The following is a 25,781-nucleotide window of genomic DNA, read 5'->3' on the forward strand; positions in this document are numbered from 1 at the left end:
GAAAGCCTTGAACCTCAATCGTCTCAGTACTCCAAACACCATCTTGGTACTAGGAAAATTGTAACACTTGGATCTGGTTTGCTTTCTCTCAAACTGCTTTTTGGCTACTGGCACACTATTGAGAGATTGCTAACTTTAAACTGGGCCAGGGCACTGGGCGCTTTTCATCCTCCTCCTCCAAACAGCAGAGATGCCATGAATTTAAAACTCCTCAAGCAGAAGTCCTGTATTGCTAAGATTTAATCCTGAAACTTCATGCTTCAAACACATCGAAAGAATAAAAAAGATTCCAAGGAAGAATAAAGACTCAGAGTATACCCTGTGTGGTTACTTATGTATATGAGTAAGGTTTTTAAGCAATCATATTTTAAAGAAATCCACATTTTGACATTCCCTGTCAGTGAGTTCCTGACAGGCAAGGCTGAGCATGATGATCCACAGGAAAGACCCTGCTGCAGGACAACAGGAGCTCAGGAAAGCACCATGCATTTGAGAAGCAATAGGTAGGCTCCGGCACTCCAATTGCACTGCTAGCAATGTGAAGTCTTAAACCTTTCCCTTGACCAAATCTTCTTTAAATTCCCCCTGTTCATTAGCGGTGGCATCCTGGCACTGCTGGGACTCAGATACCAGGTCGTTGATGTTGCTCTCAGCATCAGTGAATTCTATCTCAGCCATGCCCTTGCCGGTGTTTCAGCTCAGGAATTGCTTGCGCAGGAACATAGCGGTGAAGTGCTGGGAGATGTGCTTAAGGGTTCCTGGATGGCTGTGTTGTTGCTGATGAAGGTGGCTGACATCATGAGGCCATGCGGGGGATATCACACATGGATGTCTTCACGTTGTTGGGGATCCACTCTGAGAAGTAGGGGCTGATCTTGTTCTGCACATTGAACATCTGCTCATCCACCTCCTTTATGAACATGTGGCCGTGGAAGATGGCAGCCACCGTCAGGTAGCGGCCAGAGTGGGAGTCACAGGAACCATCATGTTCTTGGCATTGAACATCTGCTGGGTGAGCTCGGGCACTGTGAGGGCCCGGTACTGCTGGCTGCCCCGGCTGGTCAGGGGGGCAAAGCCTGGCATGAAGAAGTGCAGGTGGGGGAAGGGCACCATGTTCACGGCCAGCTTGCGCAGGTCTGCGTTCAGCTGGCCTGGGAAGCCCAGGCAGTGGTAACTCCACTCATGGTGGCCGACACCAGGTGGTTGAGGTCTCCATAGGTGGGCGTGGGCAGCTTCAGGGTGCGGAAGCAGATGTCATACAGGGCCTTGTTGTCGATGCAGAAAGTTTCATCTGCCTTTTCCACCAACTGGTGGACGGACAACATGGCGTTGTAGGGTTCCACCACAGTGTCGGACACCTTGGGCGAGGGCATGACGCTGAAGGTATTCATGATGCGGTCTGGGTACTCCTCTCTGATCTTGTTGAGAATCAGGGTGCCCATGCCTGACCTGGTGCCACCTCCCAGGGTGTGGGCCAGCTGGAAGCCCTGGAGACAGTCACACTTTTCCGACTCCCGCCTCACCACATCCAGCACCGACTCCACCAGCTCAGCTCCCTCTGTGTAGTGGCGCAAGTTGGTCCAGTTATTGCCTGCCCTGCTCTGGCCTACCAGACACAAAGACATGATAAGACACAGTCTCCAGGAATAATGGCTCTCCCATTTGCATTGGGAAGACAACGGGACTCATCTAACCAAACCTTTGCTATTACTTTAGATACACTTTGGTGAAATAAAGGAAATGTTTTCAGTGTATCTGGGACCTTACAAATCACTCAAGTTCTAAAAAAAGTAAAACAGAATATGGAGGAAGTTACATTTTAACCCAAATGAACTACTTCTAGAAATGAAGAGCAGAGCCTGCCTCAAAAATGGAAATGTGATTACTTACACAGGAGGTACAGGCGCACAGTGTGGTCACAGAGAAGCTAGGCTGCAAGCACTTGTCTACACCTTGCTCACACATAGCTGTGCTTTGACTTCTGGTGTCCTGAAGTGGCTCCATGTATTGCCAGGCCTTTGAAATGACCAGCAGTGCTGAAACCTTGTTGGAGGCTTTCCCTGCTCGCTGTGCTTTCCCTTCAGAGGCTGCTTTGTCAGGGGGGCCTTGCAGACTGGCACTGATCAGAGCTGTCTGAGTGGCCAGAAGCATGACTCCTGTGGACTGGAATGAGTGGGTTAGGTGAGGACCATGTCTAGGTAGATAAAGGTTCACCCTGGCACTGGGAACTGGAGTGCCTGGATGTTACGAATGAGTGGTGCCAGTTAACCATGTGTCATGGACCATGATGACCTACTGAATACCAAATTGTCTGGCATGAAAATCTGGCCAAATGGTCCCAATCTCACTGAGTCTAAGGTGCCAGGCTCTAGGTCCACCATGATGGCCTGAGGAACATATTTGTTGCCTGTGGGAACAAGAGTGGACTTAGGCCTGTGCTTAGCAAGGAACTTAGGGGCAGAGCTTGAGATTCTATGTGGCTCTCCGCATTCATTACAGAAATTGCAGCATTTGAGACATGGAAACAGAAAACAGATATCCTGAGCATAGATCACCATGCAAGAGGCTTCAGCAACTGTAAGGATATTTGCAGTTGTCTATTTCATGAATATGCATTCCTTGTCCTTTGGGCATGGTGGCTGACATCTCAGCAACTCAGGAGGCAAAGATGAGCATCAGGGTTTGAGCCTAACTGGGGCAAAACAAAGATGGCAAGAACATTTCTCAAGAAATGAGCCAGGGTCTGGGAAGGTAGCTCAGTGTTAGAGTGTTTGCCTTGCATGCATGAGACCCTGGGTTCAATGCCTCAGCACCACATAAGCAGAAAAAGTCAGAAGTGGCACTGTGGCTCAAGTGGTAGAGTGCTACCCTTGAGCTGAAGAGCTGAGGGACAGCGCCCAGGCCCAGAGTTCAGGCCCCACAACTGACAGAAAAAAAGAAAGAAAGAAAGAAGGAAGGAAGGAAGAAAGGAAGGAAAAGAAAAGAGCCAGATATGGCTAGCTGGGAAGTATAGGTAGAGGGAATTCAGGTATAAGGCTTTCCTGGGGAATTCACAAGTGTATACTCAAAAATTAAAGCAAAATATCTGGTGGAGTAGCTCAAATGATTACACCCCTAGCCTTACAAGCTTGAGGCCCCAACTTCAAACCACAGTACCACCCTAAGAAAGGCAGCAACTCCTTCCTTGTCATTAGTATTCTCTGAGGAACTATTACACTGCCGTAGTATAGGAAGCCAGATGGGAGACACTCACCAGCTGCCTCATTGTAATACACCTGGATCCTCTCCAGCTGCATGTTGTTGTCTCCGTGGTAGCTGCCAGTGCAGTCAATGTTGTGCTCATCACTTAGCACTTCTCAAAACTGAGATGGAAGAAGTGTATTATGGTCTAGAAGGTTAACTGTCTAAACAATTCACTTTAAAGAAACTATAAGAAACTCATGTCCTGTTAACACAAATATCTTCCTTCTTTTTTTGTTGGTTGTGGGGCCTGCACTCTGGGCCTGGGCACTGTCCCTCAGCTCTTTAGCTCCAGGCTAGCGCTCTACCACTGAAGTCACAGCACCACTTCCGGCTTTTTTTTGCTTATGTGGTGCTGAGGAATCGAACCCAGGTCTCATGCATGCAAGGCAAGCATTCTACCACTGAACCACCTTCCCAGCCTTTTCTTTTCTTTTATTAATTATCTTTAAGTAGTTGTACAAAGAAACACAATATTTTCATAAAAAACAATTACATTTTCTAAATTTAAAAAGAAAAAAAGAAAATGGTGGTATTTTAATTTCATTAATCTCTTTGCTATCTGGCTGAATAGAAGACATCTGGATTTTCCTATATTCTGTTTGGATTCTATGACGAGAACTTGGCCTCACATGGTCATGAAATTGGAAAGCAGTAACTTGAAGACTCAGCTAGAAGGGTCTCCAGAACCCCAGGGATCCTCATAGCATACACCAACAACTACTAAGCAAGAAAACACCCAACTTAATGGAGCTGAGATGGGCCATGAAAACTCAGAGAAGTTTGTATTAAGGTAGAAGAACTGTCCTCAATTATCTGACAGTCATCGGGAATTTTCTGTATCTGTCAGCTCAAAGGCACTGCATTCCTTTTATTCAAACCAGACCAAAAAACATATGCATTAGTCTATTCCCAAGGAACTCTAAGTACAATGACTTGAGACTCAGGCAAGACTAATACATGTAGGGGAATTCAAACCAACCCAGCCTTGCTTTAAAAACCACACACACTCCGGGTACCAGTGGCTTATGCCTGTAATCCTAGCTACTCAGAAGGCTGAGATCTAAGGATTGCAGTTCAAAGCCAGACTGGGCAGGAAAGACCATGAGACTCTTATCTCCAATTAACCACCAGAAAACCAGAAGTGGCGCTGTGGCTCAAGCGGTAGAGTGCTTGCCTTGAGCTGAAGAGCACAGGGATAGCACCCAAGCTCAGTTCAAGACCCACGACTGGCAACAAAACAAAACAAAACAAAACACCACACCTGCAGCCACACAAATCAGGAGAAGCTTCCTGGGGGACTTGACTTTCCAGGAGAGGGACTACTATGGGGCCCCATGACCTTCAGCCTAGGCATGACTACCACCAGAACCTTCACCCCCTCACCTCGTTCCTTCGCTTCCTCCTCCTCCCCGCCCCCCCTAATATTGAGACTAGAGTCCTAGGCCAGAACCATGCTCACCTTTGTGCCAATCTGGTTGCCACACTGGCATGCCTACATGTATACAATCTCCCCCAAGGTTCAGGGCTGTGGAGCAGTTGGGTGCATGTCCTTAGTAGTGGTGCACACAGAAGCAAACAGGTAGGGCCAAGGAGCAGGAATCTGACACAGCAGGAATCTGACACAGCCAACTCTGCTCCCCATTTATACCTCTGGGTATTACAGAGGCAGAGGAGGTGGAGTGGACTTGATGATGGGCAGGACCAGCAGTGCTCCAACTCAGTCTCCCTACTGCTGGGTAAGCAGAGGGCCCTACCAGTACCCACCCAGCCCTGGCATCCAGCTGCCTGCCACAAGTCCATGAGCACAGCCGACTCTCTAGTTGGATCCTTTGGTCATACTGCCATCTACCTTCCCCTCTGACTCACAAGAGGGGCTGTACCCTGGGATCCAGGAAGCAAGAGGAGGAGCTTCCTCTACACAAGGTCCTTGTGTGCCAAGAAGCCAAGACCAAGACTCACTTTCCATTTTAAATTGGGGAGCCTAGAACTGAAGGTGCATTTTCAGCTGTGATCCCAAGAACAGGAACACCTGCTGGATTCCATGACTGATCCACTTTCCATTCTGGGAAGAATCAGGGCATGTTAAGGGAGTTAAAGGCCGAGTGTGGTGCTGTGTGGGGAGTAGTGGGGAAGAGTCCTTGCCATACTAACAGCTGGTCTGCATCACAGGTGGAAGGCAGAAGCCAGTCAGGAGGGTGGCATCCTTTGGTCCAGGTCACCTCTTCACCAGCCCTGCTTCAGGAAACCAGACTCCCGAGGCTGAGCAAGTGGCACACAAGTGATAAATTCTCTCCTCCTCTTCCTGCCCAGAATGCTGGCCCCATCAGACAGCTTGTCCACTCATGCTAGTCCAGAGACCCAGAGCTTAGCCTTCCCCCACACCCACTTGCAACTCCACACCTTAACTCTTCACCATCAGCTGGAGCTTTCTAGAGAGACTCTATGCTCTGCAGAGACTCTATGCTCTGGCTAGTGCCACTGATTGCAGTGTCTCATGAATTTTTCTGAAGGTAATTATTAGCTTTTGCTATTTCATTCAAGAGGGAATGGAGTTCTGTTTCTGCCACCTACTATCCACTCAGGGGTCAAATATCTAACCAGGCAACCATACACATGGGTTGAAATCATGCCTGACCTGCTGAAGGCTGTGAGCTTCTGCTCCACTCTTGGTGTAAACATTCCAAACTACCACACTGTCACTGCTGTGGGTATGGTGCTGAGGACAGAAGAACAGGAGGAAATGGAGCCAATGACATTTTCCCTCCCCAGAATAGGCCTGTGAAGAGCTTGGGTGAGGAATGGGGAAGGGATTGGACCTCCCCTTTCTCCATCTCATTTTTGGTTTTGGCAGTACTGGGGTATAGTATAGAATCCAGGGCCTTCTCCATGCTAGGCTGACACTTTACCACTTGAACCAAGTCCTGATTTGTGTTGCTGATTTTGGAGAAGACTCCAAAAGCTCTAGGGAGATTTTCTGCCCAGCCTAGCCTTGAACCCTGCTTCTGAGGAGCTAGGATTGATACTGAAAACCTGCAACACCTGGATCATGTCCCTGGTTTGTCTCAATGGTGTCAAAGAATGCAACCAGAGAGAGGAATAAAATGATAAAGATTGATTGGAGAAAAAGATGAGCAGAGTTACTGCTCAATGGGGAGGATTCTAAGGGAGAGGCATCATCTTGAGTTCCTTATGTAGGCATTAATAAGATGTCTCTAGGAGAGAGCTATGTAACTTTCAATTTTCTTTCACAGCCTATGGGCCATATCAGTGTCCTCAGACCCAATCAGAGACTCCATGCAGTCTGTTAGAGCAATCCATGAGTCCTTCATTCCCTCTGACAGGGACTTGCCTCTGGGGTCTAACAAGCCTGGTATTCCTATCCAAGTCTTCCCTGATACCCAAGGGGCTCACATGTACAACTGCTTGTGGCCATGGTGTTGTAATGTCTAGGGATCTCTGTATGGGAATGCTCAAGGACATGGTAAGGGATGCAGAATCTCTCTGGAAGGGGTGGGATCGTTAGAGGCTGATTCCCTAGCTGGTCTCTTTCTCTGTCCTCCTGATTACATTGATGAGCTCCCATGCCCAGCTCTTTCATCTGTTTTTCCAGGTGTATAGACAGCAGCCCTGCTCTTTTTTGGACAGGTGATGTCAGGTTACACTGATGTCCTCCAGCCATAGATACTTTCCTGCTGTAGACCGGATGTCACCAATAAATAGTGTTTGAGTGCATTGTAGGGTGATGCTGGCAACATTCAAACTAGAGAATTTGTTCCAGGTGAAGGCTTAGTGTGTGCAGCTTTTACAAGAAGACTAAGTTTTTACCCTTCTCTTCATCTGTCTGTCCTCCATAGCTGCCCTCACAGAGCTCCAACAAAAAAAAAGTTGGGGTTAAACACCAGGAAATGGGACATCAAATGGAGGGAGGGATCAGTAGAAGCGGGTAGACAAAGGAAAAGAGAAACTGGCTAGAATGTAGTTTTAAAATTCAATGTATATCCTACACAATTAAGAAAATTGAGAGAAGGGCTGGCTTGGGAGGGAGAGTGGAACTGAGGAGAGGTGACATTGATCAAGATGCATGGTACTCACAGACGGCTTTGTGGACTGGTTTTGAAGAGGTTAGTTTCAACATTATCCTCCAAATTTTACAGTATTTGTACCTCAGGTGATAATTTAGAGTAAATATATGCTACTTTTTTTTCTGTTATCTTCTAGAATGCGTCACATTCATTCTTTTTTTTTTTTTTTTTGTGAGTCATGGGGCTTGAACTCTGGGCTTGAGCACTGTCCCTGTGCCCTTCAGCTCAAGGCAAGTACTCTACCACTTGAGCCACAGTGCCACTTCCGGTTTTCTGGTGGTTAATTGGAGATAAGAGTCTCACGGACTTTCCTGCTTTGAACCGTGATCCTCAGATCTCAGCCTCCTGAGTAGCTAGGATTACAGGTGTGAGCCACCAGCACCTGGCCACATTCATTTTTGATACAAATGCTCCTCTGGACCTTTCAAACGGGAAGATGCTATTCCTAGTCAGACATCAAATTCATATTTAGCTGTACCCACTAACATACTGATGTATACACACAAACTCTATATGCATTGTATTCTATATACATGTATCCAATGAAGACACTAACAAATTAGAAAGTACTAAAGATCAGGAGTGTATCTCTCTACTGTTCCTAAATGGACTTCATTCAAAGCCGACAAAATTGGCTTTGAACCACGAGATCTTAACCTGCTATAGCTAGGATTACAGGCATGAGCCACCAGTGTCTGGCTTAATATGTAATGTTTTGTTAGCTTTCAAATAAAAATATTTTCTAAGTCTGGGCATGGTGGCTCATATCTAAAATCCAAACTACTCAGGAAGTAAAGATCAGGATTACAGTTTTCTAGGGGGTGGGGGGAATCTTAACAAAAGCCCACCTCAACCAATGAACATGGCCTGGGGCATAAGTTTATCCTCCTAGCTATACGAGAAGCATAAATAGGATTGTGGTACAGGCCAACCTTGGTAAAGATGTGAGACACTATGACATGGAGGAGCTAACTTTTCTAGAGAGCATGAATGAGGTTCCTGAATGACTATTCCCATCTGTCTATTGCTCCTTTCTACTTCTTACTCAAAGTTAGCTTAACATTTGTTCTGTTGTATGTCAGCAGACACAATTCTGTTTTCTGATTTTTCTCTTCAGTGCTAGGAATCAAGTCTAAGGTTTCATACATGCTACTACCCACAGCCTGTCCCTTTCTGTTTCAGAGTTTCTTAAGATGGCTGGACTCTGGTGGCTCATACCTGTAATACTAGCCACTTGGGAGGCTTAGATTTGAGAATTGTGGATCAAAGACAGCCTGGTTAGACAAATCCAGTAGACTCTTATCTCCAATTAATCAACAGAAGACCAGAACTGGAGGTATGGCTCAGTATTATGAAAAGCCCTATTACAGGTGTGCACAACACACACACACACACACACACACACACACACACACACACACACACACACACACAGATTCATTTATAGTATTTTCCATGGTTTTACATGGCCACATGTATTTTTTCATTACTTATATTTTGATGGTGAAACAAGTAGAGTTTGCTATTATGATAGTATTTGAACACATTTGTTGAATTGGTTTTATGTGTTCACTAAGCTTTTTAACTTCATATATCAGTAGCATTTTACACTGCTTTGTTTTTCCCAATTGATTACACATCCTTTGAAATGTTGACTTTTGAGCATATCACCTACCTTTAAACATTCCACATCTGCTTCTATGTTTTCTTTCAACTGACTTACATAAAAAGGTCTAAATTTTTCTTCAATACCTATTTGAGAAAATAGTCCTTTAAATTTCATATTTTGAAGACAGTTAAAATATATTAGCCATCTATTTTCTTTGAATTACTTACCTTAACCGGTGATAAAAGCATTAAAATAAAGTTTTAAGCTCCAAATTACTGTTTCATCTAACAGGATGAAGCACTAAGAAGAAAGAACAAGGGCCAGAATACCACTAGAAGTTGAAACTCTCACCTAACAGTGTGCATTTGGCTCTAGGTTTAGCAAAGCCCTAGTGATGCAGGTTAATCTACAGGAGAACAAGAATGGGCAAACTCCAAGTTTTGTCCATCTGGCCTCAAGTTTATGAGAGGGTTGGATATTCAGAATAAGAACTCAGGGAAAGGTGACATTTGCTACTTTAAAAGGAAAATAAGACTTCAAAAAGGTGTAGCAGATGTACTTTGCTTCTTCTTCTTGCTAAAAACAACAAAAATCCCTAGATACTATATATCAAACAAACACATAGATACTCTGTAAGTAGAGTATATACTCTATATCCTCTGAAGGCAGATTAGTTGAGGCGTGAGGGTCTGAGTAAACACCAAGTAGTGAGTTCCTGTATTTCTGCTTTGCCTCCTCTATCCCAGAGCTGCAGCAGAAACCCACAAACATCCAGAGGCACAGACAACACCAATAAAGACTCTTCTTTCCAGCCATAGAATTAAGTAAGGGGCAGCCTACTAACATAGGAATCCTTTGATCCATGGTGTCTCTACTCCAGCTCCACAGCAAAGAAGAAAACTGTGACTCCTCCCTAGCTCACACCAGCTATGACCAGTGACCATCTTGGACCTTCCCCTCAGGAGAGGCAATTAACCCCCACCAGGCTGCTGTCAGAGACTGCCAAATAAGAAGTCTGAGGTTTTCAGCCTAATGGCTGGGAATGAGTCCTTCCACACCCATGGGAGTAGTAGGCCTCAAGAGCAGCCTATACTTGTTGCCATGTGACAGGAATAGGATATTCTTTTCCATTCCCCACAAGGGAAATATTAGAGGAAGCCTCATGGAGAGCTGGATGTCCACTGCCATCTGGTAGGTGTGAGGGACCTCCACCTTGGGTATCAATGAGGATAACCAGAAAACCTGGATTTCTACCTTTACCTGGCATTTGTAAGATAATAACCACTATTCTTCCTGCCAGGCCAGGGCAAAACAAGTCCAGCTAAAACAGAGGAATAAAGAAGATTCAGACTCTCACCATATAGGAAGTAAAAGTGTAAGGCACAATGGAAAACCATTTACTGTACCAACAACCAGAAGGATGCTTAACAGCATGAATAAAGGCAACAGATGCCAACACTGAGGATACAGAGATGTTGGTTTTACCTCCCCCAAAGGGTAAAGTAGCCACAATAAAAAATGTTTACAAAGAAATTACAGACTTGCTTAAAATACATGGAAGAATGGAAAGTCTTAGCAAAGAAAGAGGATGGGGCTAAATACCGTGGTAGAGTGTATGCTCACCAGGCTCAAAGCCTGGGTTCATGCTCAGCACTAACAAAATCAACAAAATTCACCATAAGATATTCATTTTAAGTATGAAGAACACAATACCAAGGACAAGAAGCTCAGCATATAGTGCATGAGCCTAAAAGCTAAATGAAGGAAGAGAGAACGATCAGTGAAATGTAATAGAGAATGCCAGACGGCCTGATCCAAATGAGATGGAGAAAGTTAACTGAGGAACAATATGTAGAGCCTCAGAAATCTGTGGGACCTAACCAAAGATCTAGTATTTATGCCATCCTAGTTCCAGAAGGTCAAACGAAAGAGTATAACTGAAACACTGAGGATTTCCATGGCTAAAATGTTCTGAAACATGACAAGATACATTCAAGAAACTAAGCAAAACCCAAATCAAATGAACTCTAAAACATATGCACAGCAAAACAAAGAATAAGTGTATTTCTACAAAACAAGAAAAAGAAAACCCAAAACACTGGAAAGGAATTGCAAGGCAAAGTATTGCTTATGGGGGAGAAAGCACACATAATTATAAGGACAGATAAATTTTGAAACCTTGGTGGCTAAATTGAAGTACCACAATAGTTACTGAGTGCTGGAAAAAAAAAACTGAACTGTCAATTCAGAATCCTAAACTCAGCAAAACTGTCCTTCTGAAATTCTGGAAAATCAAGACATCTCAGAGGAAAAGTAAAAGAATTCATTAGTCTAGAAGAATGGCTAAAATATTCAAAGATAAAAGAAAACACCTTGGAAAATCAGGAAGGAAGAATACATGTAGTAAAGTACAAATACATATTTAGTCTCTGTCCCTGATTTCATTCTTCATAGCTCCTGTAATGTATCTAATACAGGTGTCTTTGGGGCAGTGGCTAGAAGAGTAGACAGCTTCATAACAGAGACTGGTGATCAGAGAGGCGAAGCCCCAAACACAGAGCTAAAAACTTGGGTACCCCCTTACAAGTCCAAGGAAAGGATAAGGACTGGCAATTAATCACCAATGATCATTGATGTAACCAATCATGCCGACATAATATAACCTCTACAAGCCGTGATAATCACTTGGGTACTGAGGTTTTTTGGGTTGGTTCCACTGAGGGACTGAGAAGGCAATGTGCCTAATGAAGCTCTGGAGATGTCACCTCTAACCCATACTTCATATATGTGTCTCTTCTTTCTGTTCATTCTTATATTAATATCATATAAGGATTTTTTCTTTAGAGATCTTTTTACCTCCTGACATTGAAGGATATTAGGTTGTGTTTGTGCTATTCAGGTAGTTTGTTACTCATGTACTTCCCCTGTTATTGTTCCATTTTCTTTGGTCTGTGTATACTCCCTGAAGGTGATTATGCATCTTTTCTATCTGTAGTATCTTTTGCAGGTTTTCAGCATAATAATATGTCTTGGTTTGATAGGGATGTGTGTGTGTGTGTGTGTGTGTGTGTGTGTGTGTGTGTGTGTGTGTGTGTGACAGGAACATGTGCGCACACATCTATATTCTTTGTTATATAGCCATAGGTATTTGGCTTTCATAACATATGCCATAATTTATGCACTACACATGCGCCTCTGTTCTGGGCTCCAGATGCATCCAATGATACTCTAGGCTGCTTGACTTCTGCCTACACAGCTCACTTGGGCTCTCTTCATTATTGTTTCTCTTTCTCTCAATGCAGCATTTGGAACAGTCTTTAAGCTTTCCCTTTGTACTATGAATCTATTAAGTATAGTGAGTGAAATTTTTACTTCTGATCTTCCATGAACAGCATGTTCAAGTTCAATTTGAAATCCTTGCACATTGAGGGATTTAAAACTAAGCACCATTTGTGTGCTTGCCAGAACTGGAACTAAAAAGGGCCATGGGTTTGCAGCACAGCGTAGTTCACAATAGTGAAAGCTTGAATGTTAGCATTGGTTCCCATGTGGGTTGGAAAAGTCAATTCTAATACAGGCACCCAGCAGCCCTAGAGGAAAATAAGGGACCCTCATAATGACCCAGCTGCCGACTTTTATAGACAAAGCAAGAAATATGAAAGAAAATGTGGCATTATTTCTAGGTTTTTAATTCCAGTGTTATCTTTCTAATTTTGGTCATTAGTTGTTCAAAGGGGTTTCTGCATCTTGGCATCTTGGAGATTTTAATAGCAGAAATTAAAATACATAAAATTTTTCCAGCGATTGACCAGGAACACGTTTATTTTCTCTTAAATACCATTTATGTGTCTTTTCTACTGGATTTGGCTTATTGCTTTTCACTTTTGAAGTAGTTCTTGGTTCATAATTAATGACTCATGACCATCCCTCTCAGAACACTTCTGTTGCTAAATTTACCAGTAGATCCTCATGTATTTCTCAGGCATGGCTTTTGCTTTCTCTTGGCCAGAGCTCTGCATCTATTGCCACACTAGCCAACACTGAGGTGGCTCGTATAGACAGGATGATTATTTTGTATAAATGCTAAGTACAGCATCTCTCTTACTCTCATCTACCTTGGTAACTGTATATCGCTTACTTAGTATACTCATGGACCATTATGATAAGCAAAGATGAGGGCTGAAGATGCAGCTCAGTGGTAGAGTACAGGCCTGGCATGCACAGGGCTCTCAGTTCAGTCCCCAGCACCAAAAGAAGGAAAGGAAACAAATGTTGGTCTCAGGAGACTATATATTAGGACTGATGGAAAAACAAGACCCAGATTGGCATTGAGAAGTTGTGACATGAGGATCACTGGTAGAATGTTTTTGGATGGAGAGAAGACAGCCCTTTGATGTATGTGTGTGTACCCTTTTCAAAAGCAGAGGTAGAAACAGGGGATGACCCTCCGGTAGTCACCTCCTGGACAGGGGGAAGGAAGAAGCCCTGACATATATGTTGCTCTACAGAGACCAGAATCTAAAGCAGCAGCACCACAGCAGGCCATGGCCCAGCAAGGACAGGTTTGTCACAGGACCTTCTTGCATTAGAGAGAAGTCTTTTGACCACTTTGGCCTTACTATTCATATTTCCTTAGGCTGTTTTCTTTTTCTCCAACTTGTCAGATCTACAGCAGATCCTCTACAAGAGACCCCTTCTCTCTAATCTCATTCTCTAAAAGTCTCCAAGTTTAGAGCTGTACATATTAGACCAAATAAGTAGGGGGTGGATTTTCTGTCAGACATAGATTGAAACTGAAAGGTATCTTTGAAGTAGCCTTTGTCAAGGTTCTGATTTAGACAGTCTGGTGTTGATAAGTCCTGGGTTTGTGACCAGCATTCTGGTCTAATTCTGAGGTGACACTGGGAGAGAACTGGTGTTAGGACATCACAGACCACTGTGATTTCAAACTCTTGGCAGGTACATCTCCGTTCATGGATGCACTAACAGCCAATGGAACAACCAACATACAGACGTCTGTTACAGGAGTGACGGCTGGGAAAAGGAAATTTCTTGACGACAGAAGAGACCAGCCTTTTGACAAGTGGTTGCGTTTCAGTGTGAGGCAGACAGAGAGTGCCTACAGATACAGAGATATTGTCGTCAGGAAGCAAGATGGCTTCACCCACATCTCGTTATCCACAGAATCATCGGAGAATAACTAAACCCAGAGGTGAGAGACGCACCTTGCTGTGCACTTTGTGCTTCTCCACGCCTGCTTTGCTGTGTGGCTCTTTATGCTCTTCTGAAACCTCCTTCTGAGCTGGCCCACTATGTGCCCAGGAGGTGGGAAGCAGAGGGGACTTGGCAGCTTGGCTGCTAATCACTCTGGCTGCACTGACATGGGGCAGTAGCATGAGCTGGGCATCTGCTCCATTCTACTGGTGTGGGCTCCAGTGGGAACTATGGCTCTTACCAGGAGGAGGCAGCAGTGCGTCTGTGCTCGGGCCACCTCCCAGGTCAGTAGCTCTTCATCTGCAGGGGCTGCGGCTTTGCCATAGCTCTCACCTTGACAGGTTTCTTGTTTGTGCAAGATAACAATGACCATGTTCTGTCCTGTGAGGAGTTTCCCTGCCATCTTAGAACACGGATGGTCTTAGGGTTGTGGCAGAGCACACAGCAAGAGGGCTTTCTGAGCATGTTCATTGTCTAATGCTTGAAAGTAGCAGCTCCCAAAGACCAGGTAGACTGTTGTTGAAGAGATTGTTGTTCAAAAGCCAGTGCTAGGAAGGCTCTAGAATTAGACACATCTCAAGTTGCCCTGGGACTCACCAAAGTTTTAAGTTCTAATGTTGCTGTTTTCCTTTGTACACAGCTGGACTAGGTTGTTTCCAAACAAGGAAAGCAAATTACAGAGAAGTCTGTGTACTAGCAACACTCAGAGCAGTTTCCGGCTTAATCCTTGATACATTTTTAGACTTCAATCCCTTCACTGGTGAGTCTTTTTAATGTTTCCAAGAGAATTTTAAATGATTTAGTGCCCTCTCACATTTTCCTTTCCATGATGGGCTTTCACTTCATGTACTTAGGCACCAAGTCATTTAGGTTTCTGTCCTAAGTGAAAGAAAGACAGACAGACAGACAGACAGACAGACAGACAGAAAGAAAGAAAGAAAGAAAGAAAGAAAGAAAGAAAGAAAGAAAGAAAGAAAGAAAGAAAGAAAGAAAGAAAGAAAGAAAGAAAGAAAGAAAGAAAGGAAGGAAGAAAGGAAGGAAGAAAGAAAGAGAAAGAGAGAGAGAGAGAGGGAGGGAGGGAGGGAGGAAGGAAGGAAGGAAGTTCTCGCTAAAGGTTTGAGAGGCAAACAGGGGCGGGCAGCTGGAGTGGGGTCAGGATGGAAGAGGACCTGCTGACCACCCTGAAGATCCTCATCATCGGCGAGAGTGGGGTGGGCAAGTCCAGCCTGCTCCTGAGGTTCACAGATGATACTTTTGATCCAGAACTTGCAGCAACAATAGGTGTTGACTTCAAGGTGAAAACAATTTCAGTGGATGGAAATAAAGCTAAACTTGCAATATGGGATACTGCTGGTCAAGAGAGGTTTAGAACCTTAACTCACAGCTACTATAGAGGTGCACAGGGTGTTATATTAGTTTATGATGTCACAAGAAGAGGAACTTTTGTTAAGCTGGATAATTGGTTAAATGAATTGGAGACATACAGTACAAGAAATGACATAGTAAACATGCTGGTTGGAAATAAAATTGACAAGGAAAATCGTGAAGTTGATAGAAATGAGGGTCTGAAATTTGCAAGAAAGCATTCCCTGTTATTTATAGAGACAAGTGCAAAGACCTGTGATGGTGTACAATGTGCCTTTGAAGAACTTGTTGAGAAGATCATTCAGACACGTGGACTGTGGGAAAGTGAGAACCAAAACAAGGGCATGGAGCTGTCACACAGGGAAGAAAGTCACGGTGGAGGAGCCTGTGGTGGTTACTGTTCTGTGTTATAAACTCTGGGAAATTCCATCTCTTGCATATTTGATCAGATAGTGACATCTTTCTGCATATAAACTCACTGCTATTTTAGGGACCTTGCAGTTTGCACATAATTGTTTTGTATCATGGCAGTAAATACTTGCAAGAAATCCCACTCTTTGGCTTTCCCAGGTAGAATGTTATGGTATGCATGCACAGTTCACAGTCGTTAGGTTTTTATGTAACATAAAATAGGTGTACCTTTAGGAGTACATTGGATTTTATGATTTATATTTATCATGTATTTTTTTTTAAAACATCCATCTGTCTAGTATACATTGATACCGAGTTTTACTTTTGGTCTCTCTTTTTTTTTTTTGCTTAAGTACACCTGTCAATTACTGAATTACTTGGTATACAGGTATCATACCTGTCAGATTTCCTTTGAGGAATAACACAAATTTTCTAGAATGTGGGAGATTCTCTTAGTACTAAACAAAATTCTCAGAATGTAGCCCAGGCCAATTCATAATTAAATCTCTATTTGTTCTGATGATGCCTCTAAAATGTACTTACACGTTAAAGAAGTTTGAGGTTTTTTTAAATTTACTTCAATGATTAGTTCAGTTATTTAACTGGAGTTTTAATCCTGTAATGTGTCATTGGATTCATGATCCTTTCACAGTGTTTTAGCTGCCTGGTGTTTGGCAGAATGGCAATAAGGTTTTCCCCATTTTGGTCCCAGAAGAACAGAGCAGAGCAGTGTGCTTCTATAATGCTTTTCGTACTTTCAACTTTGAAAACCAACATCTTTCCTTTTATATGCTGCTAGTGTTCATCCAGGTACCTCAACTGTACCCATGTAATGTCTTTGAATATCTGTGTCTTATGATTTCCATAAGTGGCTAGTTGATTCTCAAAAGCCTATTTCTGTATTTTGAAGGTGAGGAAAAAAACCATTTGAGAAAGGCATATTGCTTCCAGATTCTGACATGCATGGGAAAATGCTGTTGCAATGAGAAGGTAGATAATTTGCTGTAACATGTAACCAGTAGTTTATCAAAACCAACTTGTACAGACTGATAATTTTTTTCCACAGTATTCAGTTTTCTAACCTCTTGCTATTGTACATTATATTTTATCTTCATTTATCCATTATTTAATTTACTTTGACCTCTGCTATATTGAGCCCCAGATAAGTACTTCATTTTTTTTAAGGCTGATCACTGTAATACCCCTCATTAAGATTCTGATTTTCTTGTCAGTTCTGTATGTACAATTGCAAATGATAAAAGACTTTTGTGAATCTTAAAAAAAAGAAAAGAAAGGAAGGAAGGAAGGAAGGAAGAAAGAAAGAAAGAAAGAAAGAAAGAAAGAAAGAAAGAAAGAAAGAAAGAAAGAAAGAAAGAAAGAAAGAAAGAAAGAAAGAAAGAAAAAAGAAAAAGACTGTGACAGGACAAACTTTTTAAAGTGGTAGAAAGTGCCACCTGCTGTTAGAACTGTAGAAATACCCAGTCCTGGTAACGTACAGAGCCGTAAAATCTCTCCAGTGATGGAAAAGCACAAGTCTTTCTTTTCCTATGCTGTTTTTGATGTTATGTAGTTACAGTGAACTCTGTGCCCAGCACCTCAGTGTCTGCTTCCAGAAATGTGCATACTGTTTATTGTTGTGCTTGGCAAAGCAAAGAATATTTGTCTGGTGATGCATTTTTGTAGTCTAGGTTGTCGAATAGTAAAATGGTTATAGTAGTCTGTACCCAAAGTGCTCCTTATCACTGGAACTTGTGGTGACTTCCAGGTGATGAAAGAAGTCCAGACGTGAACATGGCTGTGGTTGATGACAGCAAGCTGGTGCTCCTCAGCACAGTGGGCAGCATCTTCTGTTGTAACCTGGATTTCATTTACTTCATAGGGTGTCTCATGGATGACAGGAAGAAAGAAAGCACCAAGAAGGCAGTTACCATCAGGTATGCAGAGCCAATGTGTTTGCATTAGAGTTAAGCTTGGTTTTCCAAGTACTATCTCTGAAGAGGATATCTCTGCACGGGCTTCAAGGACTATCATTTAACTCAACTAACTCATCTGCCTTTTCAACGGGTCTGACATAAATGACTGCTTATCAGAGGAAAATAACTGATTTTAAGGCTGACATCCAGCACATGCTCAGGCATGTTGGCTAAGAGTGCTCTACAGATAATGTACAGCTGTCTGGTACTTGTGCTGTACCTGCTGACCTCAATCCTGAAGTGGAGATGCTTTCTCTACCAAATAGTAACTGCTGTTGCTGAGCTGTAAAATAAACTGTGTAGGCTTTGTGCCAATTACTATAGATCATACAGAGAGAGTTTTATTTTTTTAGTACATTCAGTACAATTTCTTCAAGTTCAGCCTAGAAACTACTGAGAGAACTTGAAGATATGCAGTAGAAAATGAATGAAATTCTCCCTACTCTTATTTATTAGGCAAGGAACCTAGTGCTCACTTCTATCTTTTCCGAATTCTAAATATTCCTTATATGACAGGAAAGAAGCCATATGCTTACCATATACACACAATTTGTTTCAAATCTGTATATATTGTATAAGTAACTACATCAAACTAATGAACACATCTTATATCTGTTTTGTGAGTTTTTTTTTATATTACTAGGATTTGATTGAATTGAAAGCCTCATAATGGCTAGGCAAGCCCTCTACCACTTGAGCCACAAAGCAAGCCCCTCTAGCTTTAAGTATTTAAAGTATTTTTTGAGCTTTCCTGTTCCCTCACCTATACCTCTCACATAGCTGGGATTACAATCATGAACCACCAAGCCAGGAGTGTTTGTTGAGATAAGGTCTTCTTGCTAACACTTTGCCTAGACTAGCCTTGGACCTCAGTCTTCCCCATCTCTGCTTCCAGAATAACATGCCTATGGTTTGAAATGTTATAATTCCAATATTATTCTGGGGTTTTTAATTTCAGTTTTGTGGTGTGGTACTAGAAGGCACTGACTTCTTCTTTGACTTGGAATTAAAAACCTTGGTCAGTGGACATAATTTTGCTGTAGACAATCAGAAAATCGTATCTATGTGTGTGTGTGTGTGTGTGTGTGTGTGTCTGTGTCTGTGTCTGTGTCTGTGTGGACACTGCTCATTGTTATACCAGGATGAATTAAATGAATTTAAGCCTCACATTTTACACACACACACACACACACACACACACACACACACACACACACACACACACACACCATTGTCTTCTGTGGTGACGTTGTACATCTTCCATGAGACCACCTGAGTCCTCTCCTGAGCCTCTTGGAGCTTCTCTCACCAATCTTGCTGCTCTTCAGCCTGCTCCTCCCTCCAGTGTCCAGTCACTGACCTGGACAGTGCTGAGGCTTGTCCTACTGGGATAAGAAAAAGAGAAAAGATAGATCCAGACATTGAAGTAGCAACCTCATCTCGTGCACTTTGAGGTGACTTTACAGATGCTTGTTTTCACCAGCTCCTCACTCCTGTTTCTGCTCCCAGCCTCCCACTTTCCTGCTCTTCTCTGGGCTCCCCACAAAAGGCTCAGCTGATATTATAGGAAACAGACACATCCTGTTTCTGTGAAACCTGCGTTGCTGCTGCTTGGAGTGAACGTATTTTTCCAGTGAGAGTTTTTCTTAATGTAATAGGGAAGAATCAGAAAAATAATTAGTTAGGGCAGTTTCACTTAAGCTTTCTCTTACTTGGTTTATTTAAATTAATTTTATATGGATAAGATGGACTTTACACACACCAAAAAATCTTTCTGTGCATACATTTTTTGCTTGTTTCTGTGGTGTCATGTCTCAGATTCCTTAAACCTTTTGAGGCAAAGATCCTCATATAGCAAATAGCCAGAAGGGAAGGGAAGCAAAGTGAAAATGGAGGCCAACTAACACCTGACATTGTCCACTCTCTAGGGCTGCTGTTTCCACTATTGGAATTGATGACGGCTAGTTTGCATTGTCATGAAACGGCCATTACATCAATGATAAAAACAGAGTGGCTAGGGATCCATTTATAACATTGAGCCTTTGATGTCTGCATACTAAGTGTCTGAAGGACCCAAGAGCAAGCTCCTCTCCATGGAAGGGAAGTCTCCTCTCATAACGCAGGGAGATACGGTGGGGAGTTTCCAAAGGAAGAGGCTATTACTCAGTAGTCCTAGATTAGAGGATTTGGAGAGAGGGTAAAATTAACCAGCAACCTGCTCCCTAGAAGTTGACCTCTTCCTACTCGATCCTTCAGATACTGAAGCTCAATAAACTGAGGAAGGCAGCAAATGAACTCTTAATTTGGTCCTTGTTGCCCGATTTCGCCAGAAAGTTCTTACATCTTTTCATGAGGGTCTGACTTGACATCTAAACTTGTAAATGTTCTTCTAAGAAGAAGTCTATTGAATAATAATGTCTTCAACAACTAACTTTGTGGCAATTCTTTCCTTCCCTACCATACCTCACACAGCCTTTACCTTAGTTCACAGATAATCCAATGGGAACACATATAAGTTTAGTATGCTGCATTGTACATGTTTTCATTCTTGTGGGGTTTAAGTTTTTTTTTTTTTTTTTGCCAGTCCTGGGTCTTGAACTCAGGGCCTGGGCACTGTTCCTGAGCTTCTTTTGTTCAAGGCTAGCGCTTGACCACTAGAGCCACTGTGCCACTCCTGGCCTTTTCTGTTTATGTGGTACTGGGGAAATGTACCCAGGGCTTCATGAATGCTAGGCAAGCACTCTCTCAGTAAACCACATTCCCAATCCTGTGGGCTTTACTTTTGAGTTTTAAAACACACACATAAAAACCAGGCACCTGGTGGTTCATGTCTCTAATCCTAGCTACTCAGGAGGCTGAGATCTGAGGATTGCAGTTTGAAGCCAACTCAGGCAACAAAATCTGTGAGACTCTTCTTTCCAATAAGCTACTCTGAAAAGGCCACAAGTGATGCTGTGACTACATTGGTAGAACACTAGCTTGAGCACAAAGAGGCTCAGTGATAGTGCTCAGGCCCTATATTCAAGCCCCAGGAAGAGCAAAAAAAATCTACATATACCTAACAAAAGCTGCACACATTTCCCTCTTTCCATCATGATCTCCTACCTCTGGACACACTGTAGCTAGACTTTTATAGCTCATGATACCATGCCTTTGTGGTCTTGGGAAGTCTCTCCTGACAGGTCATTTCTACAAAGCTTTGGTGAATGGCTGTGTTTAACAAACTGACTTTCTGTTCAGCTCATGTTTCAAAAATGAGTTCACACATCATCATGGCCCCTCCCTCTGAGCAGGGGTGCTGGTTAATTTAGCATGGATCCCTGAGATAGAGACATAATTTCATTTGACATTATTTTCATTCAAGGTAAAAAATAATATCAGTTATAAAACAATGTATTAATTAGCCTGTTGAAGTCCTGTTGAAGTCCTGGACTATGAGAGCAGATTTTTAAAATATATATGTACAAATATATCATGGGAGAAACATGGTATCGAGGACAGTTTTGATTCTTTTGTGTTCATGTACCAGAGCTTTGTCATTAAACTCCAGTGTGATTTTCCTAATGGTGCTTTAGGCTTTCTCAATTAGAAATCTTAGATTTTACTGTAGCTTGTTCATTTAAAGGAATTAATTCTTGCCTAGTGTAAAACCTTACCAACCTTGGGGGCATATGACAAGGCTGAAGTGAGGGCGGCCTCGCCTCACAGACTGCACCTCACACCAGTTGCTGGACTCTGCGTCTGCAAGCCCTGTTCTCCTGTGATCCTTACACATCTCCCAAAGCTCCTTCCTTGCAATACAATCTAGCTGGTTGCAGGTGGTTCACACCTATAATCCTAGCTACTCAGGAGACTGAGATCCATCACAGGATCTTTGTTTATGATAGTTCAAGCAGAAAAGTCTGTTAAAATTCAGCCTCCAAAATTACTAGTGAAAACAGGACTGAAAGTGTGATTCAAGTAGTCAAATGCCAACTAACTAACCAGAAGGCCCTGAGTTCCACCCCCCTGTACTACTGGATATAATGGTAAGAGAACCCAAGAACCACTGCAAATACCAAAGCAGTTCTGGCGATGTCACCTAGAACCAGTGGCAGCATGATATCCAGGTTGTGGTTAAACCTTTACAACCTGCAGTAGATAGATCCACAGTCTACAGCTTCTGGGAAGAAGCCTTAAACAAATGTTTGTTTTTATGCTTTGCACAGTTTTCTTCTTGGAAAATTGCATTCTAAAATACATTTTTTCATCTGCTCACACATTTAATGTTTTTTTTTTTTTTTTTTTTTTTTTACTAATTTCCCATTTACTTTTTTATTTTAGAAACAGTGAATTTATTTCTTAAAAGCCTTTTTTTTTAGCTGTAAATGGCCTAGCCATTGGACTAGGAGCATCCATATTGCCTCTTTTGGGTGGTTTGGGCTAAGGAAAAGGCTTGGTTCCAAACACTCTATACTACTGTTATGTTTCCCAAGATTATGGGAGATGCATCTGTGAGTATCTTGGTTAAAAAATTATTTTATACAATGTCTTAAAAATTGTGGTTTGAGGGCTGGGAAGGTGGCTCAGTGGTAGAGCGCTTGCCTTGCATGCCTGAGGCCCTGGGTTCGATTCCTCAGCACCACATAAGCAAGCAGAAAAAAGCCGGAAGTGGCTCTGTGGCTCAAGCGGTAGAGGACTAGCTGAAGAGCTGAGGGACAGTGCCCAGGCCCAGAGTTCAGGCCCCATGACCGGACCCAAAAAAAAAATTGTGGTTTGACACCCACAAATCAGCCAACGACAAATGCTGGAGGGGATGTGGAGAAAGAGGAACCCTATTACACTGCTGGTGGGAATGTACACTTATACAACCACTTTGGAAAGCAGTCTGGAGGGTCCTCAGAAAGCTAAAGATTGACCTCCCTTACGACCCAGTCATACCACTTCTAGGCATCTACCCTGAACAACAGGAACCAATATACAAAGACACACGCACCTCCATGTTTATTGCAGTACTGTTCAAAATAGCTAGGATATGGAAACAACCCAGATGCCCCACCACAGATGAATGGATCCAAAAATTGTGGTATCTATACACAATGGAATATTATGCAGCCATTAGAAATGACAAAATAATGGCATTTGCAGGGAAATGAATGGAGCTAGAAGAAATCATGTTGAGCGAGGTAAGCCAAGAGCAAAGAGACAAACGGTACATGGTCTCCCTGATAAGTGGATGTTAAATCCAAAATGTTAGGTGATACGACAAAGTTAACAGGACTTAAGAAACAAAGAATTTCCACTCATCCGGTCGAACCACTACTAAATATCCCCATGCTGCTGATCACATGTATGGTATATATATGTACACTTTTATATGTTATAGACCGTGATAGACAATTTGCTCCAGGAAAGTTAGAACGAGCTTGTGACTTTAAATGAGCATCATTATTCCACAATACTGTGAAATTTGGGAAATTGTGTAATCACTTAATCACAATGAAAAAAAAAAGAAGCACCAGAAAACTAGAAGTGGCGCAATGGCTCAAGTGGTAGAGCATGAGCCTTGAGCTGAATTGCTCAGGGACAGCTCCCAGGCCTAGAGCTCAAGCCCCACGACTGACAAAAAAAAGAGAGAGAGAGAGAGATCTTTCATGCGATTGTTTCTAACATATTTATAAGATTATGTCTTTGTTGCCTTGTATGTCCCTCCCCCATGGTACAACCCCTCCTTTCACTATGTATGATGTTGGTATGTGTGGAGGGGAAGGAAAAAAACAAATTGTTAAAACAGGGATACAGGAGGACCCATTGTAACAATGAGATGTACAAGTCATTATGTCAAAAAACGAACTTTACAACTTTGGTGGGGGGGCCGGGGGGTGGGGGGAAGAGGGGAGGGTGGGAAGGGATGGGAAGGGGAAACAAAGCAGGAGGCTACAATGCTTGATAAGAAATGTACTCATGAAGGGTAAACAAAGGAGGAGGCTGCAATGCTTGGTAAGAAATGTACGCATTATCCTGCCCATGTAATTGTAACCCCTCTGTACAGCATGTTCACAAATAAATTTAAATTAAATTAAAAAAAAAGAAATGTACTCATTATCTTACCCATGTAATTCTAACCCCTCTGTATAGTATTTTCACAATAAAAATATATTTTAAAAAAAGAAATGCATTCATTACCTTGCTCGTGTAATTGTAACCCCTCTGTATGGTATTTTCACAATAAAAAAAAAAGAAATGTACTCCTTGCCTTACATATGTAATTGTAACCCCTCTGTACAACATGTCTTTACAATAAAATAAAATTAAAATTAAAAAAATTGTGGTTTGGCTGTTGTTCTACTCAATGTATCCAGTGTGTTGTCTGGGGACATTCCATCAAATCTCCTTGGTTGGTGGAGCGCTGTGATCCTTCCCAGAAGAAGAAGGCCATTCCTCCCATGCGGAGCCTCCAGATCTGTATAAAACACACCGATACCCAGTTTTCAAACAAGAGTTGTTCTTTGACTTCACAATCTAAAAGCTACCCTTTTAAAGGGGCAGTGAGAGGCCGTGCAGCAATTGCCCACACACACCTGTAATACTAGCCACTTGGGAGACAGATACCTGATTTGTAGTTTGAAGCCAATGTAGGCAGAGAAATCCAAGAGATTCATATTGCAATTAGCCAGGAAAAAGCCAGAATGGGAACTGTGGCTGAAATGCTAGAGTGCCAGCCTTGAACAAAAAGAGCCAGGTTAAGACCCAAAGGACCTGAGTTCAGGCCCAAGTAAGCACAACCCCATCTTGTGTGCACACACATGCTCTCTCTCTCTCTCTCTCTCTCTCTCTCTCTCTCACACACACACACACACACACACACACACACACAAAGCAATGAGGGAGAAAAATTGTATAGGAAAAGAAAGGGGGAGAGGGCTTCAGTATAATTTTGTGTTTCATTTTTTTAAAAACTGTTATTATAAAAGTGATGTACAGAGTAGTTATAGTTACATAAGTCAAGTAATGAGTACATTTCTTTTTGGACAGTGTGTTTCACATAGTCCTAATACCCCCACTTCAATAACTTATTTTAACTTGGTCTCTATTACAAAGAATAAAGTAGGTATTTTTATTAAGCATACATATTTAACATGTATTCCACAGCTTTTAGTTTGGTTCAGCAAAATTAAATTAATTATTTTCTTTTTTGTTGTTTTAATGTAAACTTTTAAAATAATTTTTGTTGAGATTATATGATCACATAAATTCACAATATTGTAAGATAGTGATAAAGTCACAAACACATTTTAACCCTCACATGGTCTATGATGTTTGTGAATTCTATGAGCTTTGACAGTACAACTATTTCTTCCACATTGGGTGATATGTACATTTCTTTCCTTTTGCTTAGTGTAAGCTGTTCCCTCTTTCCCTCTCATTCCCTCCCTTCTATCGCTGCCCTTGAGTTGCTTAGTACATTTTCATCAGTGTCCAGTGCAGTTGATGGGCCCCTCTGTTGTATGTTTTCCCCTGTTTTCTCCTAGCTTCCCTCAGATGTGCACACATGCGTGCGCACGCGCGCGCACACACACACACACACACATCCCATATATGTGGTCAAGAACCCAGAGTCATTTATTAATGATATGACAAAATGAGTGGAGGGCCTTTGTTTCTTGAGTCCTGTTTACTTTGTCATAGCTCCTAACATCCACATATCAGGGAGACCATGTGTCATTTGTTTCTCTGCTCTTGGCTTACCTTGCTCAAAATGATTTGTTCTAGTTCCATCCATTTCCCTGTGAATACCTCTATTTTGTCCTTTCTAATGGCTGCATAATATTCCATTGTATATAGGTACCATAATTTTGGATCTATTCATCTGTAGTGGGCAGCTGGATTGTTTCCCTATCTTGG

At 42.4% G+C, this 25,781-nt stretch overlaps 1 protein-coding gene, 1 long non-coding RNA gene and 2 pseudogenes across 3 annotated transcripts; 2 read left to right on the plus strand and 2 right to left on the minus strand.

Moving 5' to 3' along the window:
• Positions 1–546: 546 nt before the first annotated feature.
• LOC122108424 lies at positions 547–4,756 on the minus strand (annotated as a pseudogene).
• Positions 4,757–8,991: 4,235 nt separating this feature from the next.
• LOC122108412 lies at positions 8,992–13,212 on the minus strand. The gene is made up of 3 exons (XR_006147571.1): positions 13,202–13,212; positions 10,558–10,561; positions 8,992–9,077 (listed from the first exon to the last, which is right to left on the minus strand). It is a non-coding gene; the product is annotated as an uncharacterized LOC122108412 (long non-coding RNA).
• Positions 13,213–13,478: 266 nt separating this feature from the next.
• The window catches only part of LOC122108425, a 106,693-nt pseudogene continuing 94,390 nt past the window's right edge, over positions 13,479–25,781 (plus strand).
• LOC122108410 (ras-related protein Rab-18-like) lies at positions 15,299–16,259 on the plus strand. 2 transcript variants are annotated; one of them, XM_042680342.1, is made up of 2 exons: positions 15,299–15,690; positions 15,758–16,259. In XM_042680342.1, the coding sequence occupies exons 1-2, from the start codon at positions 15,306–15,308 to the stop codon at positions 15,964–15,966; spliced, it is 594 nt and encodes a 197-aa protein (XP_042536276.1). In that variant the 5' UTR covers positions 15,299–15,305; the 3' UTR covers positions 15,967–16,259. The 2 variants fall into 2 exon arrangements, with proteins under 2 accessions (XP_042536276.1, XP_042536275.1); XM_042680341.1 differs by having other exon boundaries at positions 15,299–16,259.

The sequence above is a fragment of the Dipodomys spectabilis genome, unplaced genomic scaffold (assembly GCF_019054845.1).
Source record: "Dipodomys spectabilis isolate Male_0828 unplaced genomic scaffold, ASM1905484v1 ptg000059l, whole genome shotgun sequence".
In the NCBI taxonomy this organism is placed as follows: Eukaryota; Metazoa; Chordata; class Mammalia; order Rodentia; family Heteromyidae; genus Dipodomys; species Dipodomys spectabilis.

What these genes read in the sequence shown, in the direction of transcription:
- LOC122108410 (XM_042680341.1), top strand. Translation starts at nt 15,306, where the DNA reads ATGGAAGAGGACCTGCTGACCACCCTGAAGATCCTCATCATCGGCGAG.